This window comes from Metarhizium robertsii (assembly GCF_000187425.2).
Source record: "Metarhizium robertsii ARSEF 23 chromosome Unknown MAA_Scf_25, whole genome shotgun sequence".
NCBI classification, from domain to species: Eukaryota; Fungi; Ascomycota; class Sordariomycetes; order Hypocreales; family Clavicipitaceae; genus Metarhizium; species Metarhizium robertsii.
This window is the reverse complement of record NW_011942166.1, coordinates 7,270-20,026: the sequence shown is the minus strand read 5'-3', so window position 1 is coordinate 20,026 and position 12,757 is coordinate 7,270. Positions and strand designations below refer to the sequence as shown.

Sequence of the window (12,757 nt, the reverse complement as noted above, 5' to 3'; positions counted from 1 at the left end):
AAAGAATTGCTGGGAGCACGGCGCGGGAGGATATTTAGTGTTTCAGAGAAAGTACTTGCACACAAGATGTTGATTTAACTGAAAAAAAAGTTGAGCCTTAATTTGCGTAGCGGGCGGTAATTGTCGCCCCTTTGTGCATGTCGTCGATCTCGAAAACGCCGCTGGTTTTGTACACGGTTCACGACTAGTATTTGCCGTGAATATCTAGTGCCGCATGTCCACCCCCGCTGTTGTTCCTTACGTATTTACCCTTTCTTCTTCTAATCGTCATAGCCTGTCAATTGTTTCCGAGGACCCGTAGGAACTGATACAAATTAGCCTCTGTCCTCATGTCCCTATCGCATAGTCTTTTGCATTTAGAGCTTCGGAGCCAGTCATACCAGGATATGTAACGGGAATAGGCGCTGGATCAGCATCCCCGAAGTACTTTCGGATCGGAGGCACGATAGGCATGGCGATGGGACCGGCGGCGCCAATGATGACGGACCAGAAAAGCGCTGGTCGTTCACGAGCTGCCCAGCGGCAGTACTTGAGAGGGGTGGACCAGAAGACTGGCGCAGACATGATGGCCTGTATTCAAGGGAGAGAGGTTAGATCGATCCGCGGTTTTCGAACCAGAACAGAGGGGGGTGCGCACTCAATGGGTTGAATTGTCGACGTTGAGATGTGCAGGGCTGGCCGGGAGGCGGGCAAATGAGGTTGTTCCAATTGGTGATGCGCTGACACGATCGGAAAAGACTTCTTCCGTTGCGCGACGTCACACGCCCTGGCGTGGGCGCGACGTGGTCTTGACCCAGCCATGACACCCCCCACATTGGCCTGGAAGCTCAGAGGCCAGACACAAGGCGACGTATCCCCAAGGAGCTTGTTTGGAATAGTAGCTATTCATGCCAAACTCGTGGGCAAACTGGCCGAATCTTCCCTCCACAACCCACGACGAATTGGTCCACCCCTTTTCGCTATCTAGCACGACAAACGCATTGAGTGCGTAATTCTTCAAGATGCGGTCGATTTTAGGTGCAGCTGCCGTTCTCTTCGCCGCTGCTGTCTCGGCCGTCAGCACCGCTGGGAACCGGCTGCTGGTTGTACTTGATGACGTGGCAGAGAAGGAGAACTACAAGCAATTCTTTGGTGATTTGACAGGTAAGAATGCAGCCGATGCGATGCGAGTATTGGGAAACCTGGGGAACATTGGGCCGGTGCTAACTGGTTTGCAGAGAGAGGCTATCACATTACCTATGAGACGCCGAAGAGCGAACATGTCAAGTTGTTCCATTTGGGCGAGAGGACATACGACCACTTGGTGTTTTTGCCTGCAAAGGTCAAGGGTGAGATTTTTTGGAGTGTAGCCCCCGCGTCTCTGGAGATGAATCATTGCTGATCGACGGCAGCCCTCGGACCTAACTTGACGCCCAACATTCTCGTCGACTTCGTCAACGCCAACGGCAACATCCTCGTCGCTCTGTCGTCCACCACGCCCGCCTCTTCGTCACTGACTTCCCTCCTGGCCCAGATTGACATTGCACTTCCCGCTGAACGCACCGGCACCGTCGTCGACCACTTCAACTACGACGCTCTCTCCGCCCCCGAGTCCCACGACGTCCTGGTGCTCGATGCGCCCACCAACGTGCGACCTGGCCTCAAGAATTACTTCGAGGTCCCGGGTGTCTTGTCCTTCCCCCACGGTGCTGGACACACGCTTGGGCCTGGCGCGCTCTTGACGCCCGTGATCCGTGCCCCGTCTACCGCGTACAGCTACAACCCCAAGGAGCAGGCCGAGGCCGTGGACCCCGAAGATCTCTTTGCCGCGGGCAAGCAGCTTACGCTGGTGTCTGTTTTCCAGGCACGCAACTCGGCTAGAGTCGCGGTTGTTGGCTCCGCCGAGATGCTGCAGGACAAATGGCTGGATGCCAAGGTCTCGCGCCCAGAAGGCAGCAAGGTTAAGACTGAGAACCGTGAATTTGCCAAGAGACTCTCCGGCTGGGCCTTCCAGGAGATTGGTGTTTTGCGTGTGAACAACATCGAGCATCAGCTCAAGGGAGACAACGAGACGAACCCCGAGATTTACCGCATCAAGAACGATGTCGTGAGTTGGACCTCATTACCAATACAGTGTATCGTCTTTGCTGACCACCATGCAGTCGTATAGCATTTCCATGTCGGAGTATTCCTGGAACAAGTGGGAGCCGTACACCCTCCCCGCCACCGACGCACTCCAGCTCGAGTTCTCCATGCTGTCGCCCTTCCATCGACTGGATCTCCAGCCCCTTAGTGTCAGCGACTCTGCCACCGTCTACGGCACCAGCTTCACGCTCCCTGACCAGCACGGCATCTTCAACTTCAAGATCAACTACAAGCGGCCGTTCCTGACTTACATCGAGGAGAAGAACACTGTCAGCGTGCGCCACATTGCTCATGACGAGTGGCCCAGGAGTTATGTCATCTCAGGGGCGTGGCCTTGGATCTCTGGTATTGGGGCTACAGTGGGCGGCTTTGTGGGCTTCTGTGCCATTTGGATGTATAGCAAGCCAGTGGGGGGCAAGCCCAAGACCAAATAAGTAATCAAGATGGAGGGATAACGGGGAAAATTTTGTACGATCTTATGCTTGGAGGGAGGGAATGTTGGTGTAGAGTATATACGCGACTGGTAAAATGATAGATTTGTGGTTCGCCGAGTCCCCCGTAGCCTTGGATACCAGCGTGGGGTACGTTGTAGCGCAAAACATGGCGATTCTAAAAAAAAAAAAAAGCCTTTTTATTTTCGTCGCCTCAAACCTTAACAAACGCAGACTGACATCATAACCACGGTGCCATCTTAGCAAGGAGCCGCGCCAAGCTAAGTAGCCCCTCCAGTACCGCAGTCTCTTGACCTAAACATTACTAACAAACCGAAACAAAAGCAAGTCAATGAAAAAAGAATACGGCGCAATAAAAGAAAGCCGCGGGAGGGATCGCGGTGCTGTAGGACTCTTTGTTCCCGTCAATCACTGCAAAAACTTCACGTTTATGCCCCGCTCCTCCCCTTTCTTCGAGACCCGAGAGTCCCGATAAAGACAGATGGAGATGCGAACAATTCGTCGCATGTTGAATGGATTGCCGAGTGGCAAGCATTCATCAATGCCGACTTTTGTCTGTCGCAGATGTGGCTGTGCGGAGGTGGGCACAATGGATGCATGTAGATGAACAAAGACGATTATGCGCAAATCCCCGACAATGCCAAGGGCGAGGAGCAAAGCGCGCCCAATCCGAGATCCGGCACAGTGAAGAAGACGAGGTTACGAACAAACGAAGAGAGTGCTCGTCCAAGGAGCAGAGAGAATAAAGACGGGCTCGGAACAAAAGTTTGATACCTAGCGCGTCTTTGAAGGGCCGGTGTTGAACCAACGCCGACGGCTTGTCCAGGAAGATGTATAAAGATCTGGCGAGATGCTCACCAAGATGGGCAGTTCATTCTCAGTTCTCATCAACCAGTACCCAACAACATTCACAAACATGCGTTTCGAATCCACACTCTGGACAGCACTGCTGTCGTATGTCGCGCCCGCGCTGGGCGCCAACGTCCTCGTGGGGTACTATCCTACGTGGAAGCATGCCGCTATGTCCAACATGGACTTGTCCAACTACACCCACGTCAACGTTGCCTTTGCGATTCCCCACGAGAATGGAAGCCTGGCGTTTGAAGGCGACACCTTCATGGACAAGCTTGTCCCCAAACTACAGGGCGCCGGCTCCAAGGTCCTCGTGTCCATCGGCGGGTGGTCCGGCTCGGCAAACTTCTCATCCATAACCAAGGACACTGCTCTGAGTGGCGCTCTGACCAAGAGCATCATTGACATGATGACAAAGTATAAGCTGGACGGCATCGACATCGACTGGGAGTTTCCCGGCCGAAAGGGGAGCGATTGCAACGTCGTCGACGAGCAAAACGACGCGACCAATTTCCTCAAATACCTGAACGACCTGCGGGCCAAGATGGACGAGGCGTTTGGAAAGGGCAAGCTGATCACGCTGGCGCTGCGAATACAGCCCTTTGACGGGCCCGGCGGCAAGGACGTCTCGGGGTTCGCCAAGGTGGTTGACTTTGCCAATCTGATGCAGTACGATCTCAACGGCGCGTGGGGCGAGACAAGCGGCCCCCTTGCCCCCCTGAACTTTGAGGAGAAGAAGGGGACGCAGCTGTCGTTTGCGACGGCGATTGAGGCCTGGACCAAGGCGGGCTGGCCGGCCAAGCAGCTCACCGCCGGCGCCGCGTTCTACGGCTATTCGGTCACGGCGACCGAGGACATGTTGAAGACCAACCCCCCGAACCAGTACGCCAAGATGGCAAAGGAGCGCCCCAAGGGAGATCAAGAAGACGAGATGGTTACGGAGCCGTGCTCCAGCGCGCCAAAGGCATATACCGGCATCTGGACGTACAAGAACCTCCGAGGCCAGGGGGTGCTGTCTTCGCCTGATGAAGCGAAAGCCCCCTGGGTGAGGACCTTTGACAACAAGACAATGACGCCCTGGTTGTTTAATTCTGAGAGCAAAGTTTTCATCTCGTACGATGACCAGAGGAGTTTGGCGGCCAAGGTCAAGTTTGCCGAGTCCAAGGGCCTGGGCGGCATGATGGTGTGGAGTATCGAGCGGGATTACAACGGCGAGTTGTTGAGTGAGCTCAAGAAGTTTGGTTCCAAGTGATTTGGCTCGATTTCAGGACAAGTGAGATAGATGGGAGGCGGTTTGGATAGATGGCATGCAGCCGGTCGCCGGCCGACGGGAAGCTACGGAGGAGGACGGGACGATGGAAGATGGCGAGAGTGTAACTTGACTAGCCAGCAATGGAACGAAGGGGAGTACTTGAACTTGTGAACCTGCAATCCAAACCCTCTGTGATGAACTGTGCCAACGAAAAAAGTCTGAAAATCCCATTTTTGTCGGTTGACCCCTTGAAGCATGACGACTCGTAGTGAAAACCCTGCGCTTCCAAAGTCGATGATGCTTAAACCGAGTTCTACTGTTTGGGGCTCCTATACATCGCTAGATGCCCCCCTAAATCTATTCTTCAACCCGTGACGGGCCAATCTCATGGACGAGATCTAGCCCGGCGTGCGACATAATAAACAGACCTCAATAAGACGTCTCTAGGGGGAAAACAATCTCAATACTGGCCCATCATTCGAGGTACATACTCGTCCTTAGACCTCCAGGAATGCATAACAACCCAGTGTGGGTGAGCTGAAACAAAGCGCAGGAGAAAGAAAAGAAACCGCCCTCAGATTAGCTCTCTTACGTTCTCAGTGACAACGCGCGACTCGGACCGTAATCCTCGAACGCAATGAACATCGCCGCTGCTGCCTGCAAATTTGGCTTTTTGGACCTTGATCATCATCGGGCTGATAATTCTTTACTCCGTCAATTTCCCCGATCCACCTTTCAGATCATGCCTATCCAGCCTGCTCCGATTGAAAACTATACTTTATCAAGGTCACTGACCTTGCCACGTACCCAAATACGCTCAATGAGCGAGAAAATCGGCTTCGTGGACTAGTCTCTGATACAAAGGCTGTCTGTCATTGCGGCTACTGCGGACATGGCAGGTCTGCAAAGTTTCACGAGGGGAAGGAAATGGGAGCCTGCTCGGATCTCTGTTCTTAGCCTGGTCCTTTGCTCATGGGCGGGTTCTTTGCAAACCCGGCCCGTGGCATCCCTGCTCTGGCGTAGATGTGTTTCGTCATGGCAGGATTCCGTGCTGCCTGTCACCATGTCAAGGCAAGCACTTGCTTGGCCGTGGGTGCGTCAAGGGCGGTAAATCAGCGGGTATACTGCGACACGGCAAATTATGGATGCCGTAGCAAATAGGTATAATGATTGTCACGGCTGAACTTGTCGTGAGGTGAGCTGATGACAGCTTTGATAGTGTCGTTTGCGATGAATCAGGGGTGGAAGAAGTTCACGGTGGTCAGTTTGTTGGACGTGAGGGCGGCAAATTGTCGGTGGGAAAAATCTCTATTAAGTAATATATCCATGAGTAGGCCAGAATAATACAAACGCCAGCCTAATGAGGCAGTATTGAAAGGTTAAAAAAATAAAGCTGGTGGTAATTGTGAAAGATTGAAATTGCATCAGCCTCGGAAGAGAAAGGCTGATGAGGCTAAGAGCTAGAAATGTGGCTGATTGTGGCGAGTGCCTTGGCTCGTCCCACTTGTTGCTTTCAACACCACGAGACTGGACAAACTTGAAATCGACACCTTCAACAGGCAAACCGCCACAGCTCCATATCCTCACAGTTCACAGACGCTGGCTACGCGTCAAGAGCCGAAAACATGGTACCGTCTCCCCCTTCTCCTGCATTGGTAGGTGGGCACTTGGCTAACGCATTTTAGGCCCGAAATTCAGAAAAGGCCCAGTCCATGCTCTTTCGCTTTCGCGAAGCCCAAGCTGCAGACCTAGGCATCATCGACGCCGGCCGCGCACGTCGGCCCAAAGGCATAACCGAAGTCGACTCGGTGCCTCTTTGCGAAAAATGGCGCGGCCAGGTGCTCAAGGAGATCTCGCGCAAGGTCTCTCGCATCCACGACCCTGTGTTGAGCGACTACCAGATCCGCGACCTCAACGACGAGATCAACAAGCTCATGCGGGAAAAGCACATGTGGGAAATACAAATACGGAACTTGGGAGGGCCAAATTATATGCGCACAGCAGGAAGGATATACGACGAGGAAGGGCGGGAGATACCGGGCGGTGGGAAAGGGTACAAATACTTTGGACGGGCCAAGGAGTTGCCTGGCGTCAAGGAGCTGTTTGACGCGGCGAAAGCAAAGGCGGCAAGGAAGGAGGATAAGCCGCTGGAGGACAGGCGCGATCTACGGAGGAATGTAGATGCGGCGTATTATGGGTATGCGCCGGGAGAAGAGGACGATGCGTTGTTGGCGTATGAGGCGGAGAAGGAGAGGTTGGCCGTGGAGAATTTGCTGAAGAACGGACCGCAGGAACCTCCGGAGGGATGGGAGGCTTTGCCTGGTGACACGGGCGATGGACAGGTTTGGGTTTTGCCGACGATGGAGGAGGTTCAGCAGGAACTCATTGAGAGGAGGAGGCAGAAGTTGCTGGATCAGTTGTAGGAATGGTGTTGGGAGATGCCGGACATTTGGGGAAACGTGATGACAATCTTGGCCATGGTGGGTTGTGCACAGCGACGGGCTGAGGGAATATGGCAGAGGCATTCATTACCCTACGAGTTGCTGTGATTTTGCAGCCTTCGTGCCGTTGTGCTGGGACGGTGACGATTTATCCGTCGTCGTCGCACAGCCGGTCCGGGCTGAACATGTCGCGATATTTAGCATGCGTTATCCGTGATGAGGCAGTATCTGGAGTTACGGGGCTGTTTTCTAGGCGTTAGCATTTAGGATTGATCTCGGGCTTAAACTGGGTGGCTTAACGGCGTACATGAAGGATCCGGAGATGAATGGGTCAATTCTAGAAATCATCGAGTGAAATGCTCCGTGAGAAAATGGGGACCCTCGATCAAGTCCCCGGTTTGTTTATAGCCGGACGACCAGGGTCTTGTTTAGTGCGATGGCTTGAGAGGCAGCATTGAGCGTCCATCTAAGGCAATACAACGCCGACTGCAACGTCGTAATATCATTGATCCTTGATTAGCCAGACGTGGTCCTCGCGCCTAGCAGGATGCAGCAGCCCGGGTAGTGGCCATGCTCAAGACGATGAACGGGCTGACTATTTGTGAGCCTCTTATAGGACAGATTGGTGAATTATTATATGCTACTCCGTACTCCGTACAGCAAAGTTGACAATGAGACACCGCGAGCGAAACATGTAGATATGCCAAGCTGCAGACGGCCTTTGCTAGCTTCAGGGGTCGCAACCAATGGGCACAGACCGGCCCAATCGTTTGAGGGATGATAACGTCGTCGTCGACCAATCGAAGGCTGGAGGGACTCGGCCTGCTTGGACCCCAGGCTCGAGCTAGCGAGAAATAGCCTTTAAAATGACTTCGGGAACTTTGGGCGCCACGGCCTGGCCAGTACAGACAGAGTACCGAGGACCTGGATTGGCAACATTGAACGCCACACATTTGTCAAATATCGGAAATGAGGAATATTGTCGATGATTGCCTCAAGCGAAACCGTCGTGTGGCGGGCGTGTATCGACACCACACGGGAAGAAGAGAGCCATTTCCTCCTGGGCGACTCGACAAACCCGCGTTGTAGATGACGATAAGAATTCATCCGAGCGAGGATGCTTCAGGAGGGGTCCGTCCGGGGCGGCTAGGATTCAGGTGAACGATCAAATTGATTGCACTTGGACGGTGTTGGACCCATGGACGAACCCCTGAGGGAATACGGACAGGAGCATGAAGTCTGGCCAACCTTGAACCAGCTCGGCTCCGCTTATGTCTCACCACCCAACCCTTAGCTGGGCCACCGGGCTGGAACGCTCTCGGGACATTGCAATCAGAGTAGGCCAATGTGGTCTAGAGCCGTCGTCGGCTTCCATATGGTATGCAGGCATCGAGACAGGGCTGTGATGAAGGGCCAAGAGCGAAGCGCAAATGACGAGCGGCAGTGAATAGTTTGTTGGTTCTCGAAAAAAACGGATGCCGGGGACAGATGGGCCTAACCAACGCGCCGTTTTAGCTTCCTCTCGACTCGAACTTCCCATCGTCACCTTCAACCTCGTGTCCAACGCAGGAAAAGAGGGCCTCGTCGCCACTCGTATCAGGTCTACTCTACTATGATTGCGCTTGTCGTCTGACCGAAGCCCTTCTGTCCACTCTTTTGTTATTTCTTGTCGTTATTTTATATTTTTAATTCCAGCACTCGCCGGTGCATCAGCAACTGCTTTCGCGCGCCAGCCGTGTGTCTTTTCTGTCTCGCCCCAAGAATTCTGCACCAGACCGTTGCATACCCGCCACAGTCTTCGAGCAGGAAACAATCTTCGGGCTCGTACAGTGAACGGCGCAGTCATTACGACAATCATGCTCGGACAAGACCTCCAACCTCATCAGAGCCACCAGACTCCTTATTAATGCGCTCACGCGCTGCCACCACTCGATATAATTAATAGCCGCTCTCTACGAACAGTGGCGAATCGCCATTCCTTCTCAAATAATTCACCTTGCCTTTAATATGTGAGCTGCGACGACGGCCAACGCTGGAAACCGGTACTAATGCCCTCGCAGTCTAATTGTAATACGCTTCACCAGACCTCAAAATGGTGTCATTCTTTGGATTGAAGCTTGGAAGTGATAGGAAAAAGGCGCAGTACGTTGAATGAGGCTCCGAGTGGACGACGACTCCTAACCCTTGCTGTATTAGAAGCAAACAAGCCCAAGGTAAAGCACCGCCGAAATGGAATCGCTTTGATCGGAACGCCCCTGGCGAGGGTCAATACTTGGAGAAGGACCTCTCGCCACCGCAATTCCCATCCTCAACTTCAAGACCCGGCACCGCAAATTCGACTCGAAGCATGTCCAATTGGCGAGCTGTATTCAAAAATCCGGCAATGACTTCGTCCTTGATCGACCTGGCACCGCCTAAACGACCGCCTAGTACGGGGAGCTTGCGCCATGCTGCCTCACATGTGAACCTTCGACCAGGCATGGCTTTGCCGACTGCCTTGGGGGGCAATGGACTTCGACCCGGAACACCTAGTAGACCATCAGGAGCCAAAAAGGCAGGCTGGGTGAATCCCTTGGATGTTCACTTTTGCAAGAACCCCGCCAATACCCATCCAGCCACGCCCCTAGGACGCAATCCTGTTGTGACGGGCCCCGTTGCTCTAGGTTCTCCGAATAATCCAACGGGCCAGTTTGATTTCGGGCAACATACCGATGGACAGGAAACTAGCAAGAATACCAACAAACATGTTCCATCGGCTACGGCGCACAGTCGCAAGTCGGATGAAGAATTTGTAACATCAAACCAGTATCCGTCACCGCCGCCGTCAGACACCGGTTCTGAGGGGGGACTCTCACCCGTGAAGGTGCCCGCCCTCGACAACCATTCGCCGACCGGGAAACGAGATGCCGCCAGTTCCCCCGGGAATGTGGATGTGCCGGAGCCGACATCTCCGCCCAGTCCAATGCCACTGGTCCAACCGACAAGTCCTGACCGTTTCGGAGGCCCAATCGTTCGAAATTCGCCGGCACGGCGAGATACGTTTGCCTTTCATCAACCTCGTAGACAAAGTTTTACAAAGGAGTTTGAGGAAGTCCACAGAGCAACAATGATGCATCCGCCAAAGGAAGGATTCAGCGGCAACTTTGCAGATTTCGATTTTGGCGAAAGCGTCATCCGGACCACCGGTAACATGAGCGAGACGGAGGGAGACCCAAGCTTTGAGGCTGCAAGACGGCCGAGTACGTCGCCCGAGGCCACCAAGGAGTCGGATCGTGGACTGGCGCCAACAGCTTCAGAATCTATGCCATCTTCATCACTGAAACAGACCGAGAGAGAAGAGTCAAGGCGGCCGGCTCCCATTTATACCCCAGAAGACCAGGCCACAAACGTGATTGATCAATTACCGAGGTCTCCTAGAGAACGCGCCTTGCGGACATTGGGCCCTCCATCAGCCGCCGCTGGTGCATACAGAGCACGTAGTAATGGGACTGGTATGGGTTTTCCCCAGGGCTTCAAATCTCGTTTTGACTCGGAGAAGTGGTCGCGAGCTACGCCTCCGAGACCACTGCAGCCTGTCCTGCCCCCTTCTGCAATACATGGTGTTGACACCGCAGCCATGAGGTCTTTCGGCCCGGCACCCGATTCAGGAATTGGTTATGCGAGCAGAGAACCGACACCAAGGCAGACTGAGAAATTGCCTAGTAGCCCCTTCTCCAGACCACCGATGGAAGGAAATTTCCCCATGTCCAAGGGATTGCCACGAGGCCGACGACCAGGACCACCACCACCACGACCGTCATCTTCCGATGATGATAATGCATTACCATTTCCAATGTGGTCGGATTTTGACATGTCGGAGCCTCGTCGATCTGCCATGCCCGCGCCTCTGACACCCAGTCGTCCAAGCCCCAGACAGGGTCCCGGACCCGGCCCATCTACCTCAACATCTGCCGCATCTCCCCGCATTCCTAGTCCAACATTTCCATCGTTGGCCAAATCTATTTCCAACTCTAGCGACTCATTCGGCAAATCAATGGACATGGACAACAACGAACCCCTCGGCTTAAACACTCTGGGCGGATTCCCATCTCTTGATGGACGGCCAAGTACAAGCGGAGGAATAAGCTCCATACGAGTTGAGGCGAAAAAGGCACCACCACGACCAGCGCCGGTTACTCTACCTCCTTCGCCGAACAAGAGTATCCACGCAGGTTTAAGGTCGCCGGTTTTGACAGAGTTCCCTGGAACTTTTATCTGAGGGAGGATGCGAAATGATATGACTTATGGGATTACTTCTGGGCGGGATACTGGATTACTTTCGTTGACGAGATACAAGACAAGTGGTGAAGGTATCTTTATGATTTCTCAGTATATATTACCTTTAGATATCGACTTTCTACACATGCTCGGATCACCCCCTTGTTGAACTGTTTATGGGTCGCGGATATGCGAATTGGGTGTGACGCATGTCTTGGCCCAAAATCCTCGTCAAGTGGCACACATGCATGTAGAGGCCGGCTCCGGCCGCAATGTCTCAACGACCAACAGCGATCACAAAGCTATTGAGGGTGTACATTAAAACAGCGAGCACATTCACTGGCTAGAATCATCTACTTTCTTCAAGGTCTTGATCAAGTTTACCCGACTACAATGACGATTTGTTGTGGTGGCGTATGCTAAGTACTTAAGGACGCATATGGGCGGCACGTGAAATGGTGTGCTAACTGACTAAGCACCAACCACCACCGACATCGCCCTCATTAACAATCAAGTTTATGAGATGCAAATCTCACTTACATCCTGCCGACTCATTCCAAGTGGCCCGTTGCTCAATTCCGTTGACCACTACTTGTCTCTCGGTCAAAGTAATCAGAGCCGCTGTGCCATTGCGACAATGGCATCCCGGTCCGCGGTAAACAGCACCCGGCACATCTACAAAGCCCTCACAAGGCCGACATCCGCGCGGCTCATCGGCCTTGCCAGAATCCAAAATGCAGCACTGTCGTCCTCTCCGCGGGCCAACTCGGGCGCGGCCTCAAACCCGGCCATGGCATTCCCCTGCCTAGACGCCCTGGAAACCAAGTCTGCCACCTTGCAAGCGAGCCGGTCCTCGTCCGGCCCCGAGCCCAGCTACACGTCTGGACCGACGGAGACGTTCCATTGCAAAGATCCGCTGCTCCTCGACTGGGGCGGCATCCTGCCCGAGTTCACCATTGCGTACGAGTCGTGGGGCGCCGTCAACGCAGACAAGTCCAACGTCATCCTGCTTCACACGGGGCTGTCGGCGTCGTCGCACGCCCATTCCACCGCGGCCAACCCCCAGCCCGGCTGGTGGGAGAAGTTCATCGGGCCCGGCGCGCCGCTCGACACGGACAAGTACCACGTCATCTGCACAAACGTCATCGGCGGGTGCCACGGCTCCACGGGGCCCAGCAGCATCGACCCGGGCAACGGCGAGCGCTACGCGACGCGGTTCCCGATCCTGACCATGCAGGACATGGTGCGCGCGCAGTTCCGGCTCCTCGACCACCTGGGCGTGGACAGGCTCCACGCGAGCGTGGGCTCGTCCATGGGCGGCATGCAGTCGCTCGCGGCGGGCGTCCTGTTCCCCCAGCGCGTCGGCCGCATCGTCAGCA

At 54.2% G+C, this 12,757-nt stretch overlaps 6 protein-coding genes across 6 annotated transcripts in view; 5 read left to right on the top strand and 1 right to left on the bottom strand.

The window, feature by feature from the left end:
• Positions 1-260: 260 nt before the first annotated feature.
• Positions 261-564, bottom strand: MAA_10258 (NADH-ubiquinone oxidoreductase 9.5 kDa subunit; the record flags this gene model as incomplete). The annotated part of the gene is made up of 2 exons (XM_007828256.2): positions 261-304; positions 381-564. The coding sequence occupies 2 exons, from the start codon at positions 562-564 to the stop codon at positions 261-263; spliced, it is 228 nt and encodes a 75-aa protein (XP_007826447.2).
• Positions 565-1,001: 437 nt separating this feature from the next.
• On the top strand, positions 1,002-2,558 carry MAA_10257 (Dolichyl-diphosphooligosaccharide-protein glycosyltransferase 48kDa subunit; the record flags this gene model as incomplete). Its single annotated transcript, XM_007828255.1, has 4 exons — positions 1,002-1,143; positions 1,218-1,328; positions 1,392-2,086; positions 2,142-2,558. The coding sequence occupies 4 exons, from the start codon at positions 1,002-1,004 to the stop codon at positions 2,556-2,558; spliced, it is 1,365 nt and encodes a 454-aa protein (XP_007826446.1).
• An 880-nt stretch (positions 2,559-3,438) lies between these two features.
• MAA_10256 (Glycoside hydrolase, chitinase active site protein) lies at positions 3,439-4,680 on the top strand (the record flags this gene model as incomplete). Its single annotated transcript, XM_007828254.1, has 1 exon — positions 3,439-4,680. One exon carries the CDS (start codon positions 3,439-3,441, stop codon positions 4,678-4,680), a length of 1,242 nt encoding a protein of 413 aa, XP_007826445.1.
• Positions 4,681-6,305: 1,625 nt separating this feature from the next.
• Positions 6,306-7,103, top strand: MAA_10255 (Isy1-like splicing; the record flags this gene model as incomplete). Its single annotated transcript, XM_007828253.2, has 2 exons — positions 6,306-6,335; positions 6,366-7,103. 2 exons carry the CDS (start codon positions 6,306-6,308, stop codon positions 7,101-7,103), a joined length of 768 nt encoding a protein of 255 aa, XP_007826444.2.
• Positions 7,104-9,213: 2,110 nt separating this feature from the next.
• MAA_10254 (uncharacterized protein) lies at positions 9,214-11,379 on the top strand (the record flags this gene model as incomplete). Its single annotated transcript, XM_007828252.1, has 2 exons — positions 9,214-9,263; positions 9,318-11,379. The coding sequence occupies 2 exons, from the start codon at positions 9,214-9,216 to the stop codon at positions 11,377-11,379; spliced, it is 2,112 nt and encodes a 703-aa protein (XP_007826443.1).
• A 636-nt stretch (positions 11,380-12,015) lies between these two features.
• MAA_10253 (homoserine O-acetyltransferase) overlaps positions 12,016-12,757 on the top strand; it is a gene marked incomplete at both ends in the record, with an annotated part of 1,221 nt that continues 479 nt past the window's right edge. The window contains one exon of the mRNA XM_007828251.1: positions 12,016-12,750. Within this exon, the coding sequence (XP_007826442.1) occupies positions 12,016-12,750 (735 nt within the window). The remainder of the gene's footprint in view (positions 12,751-12,757) is intronic.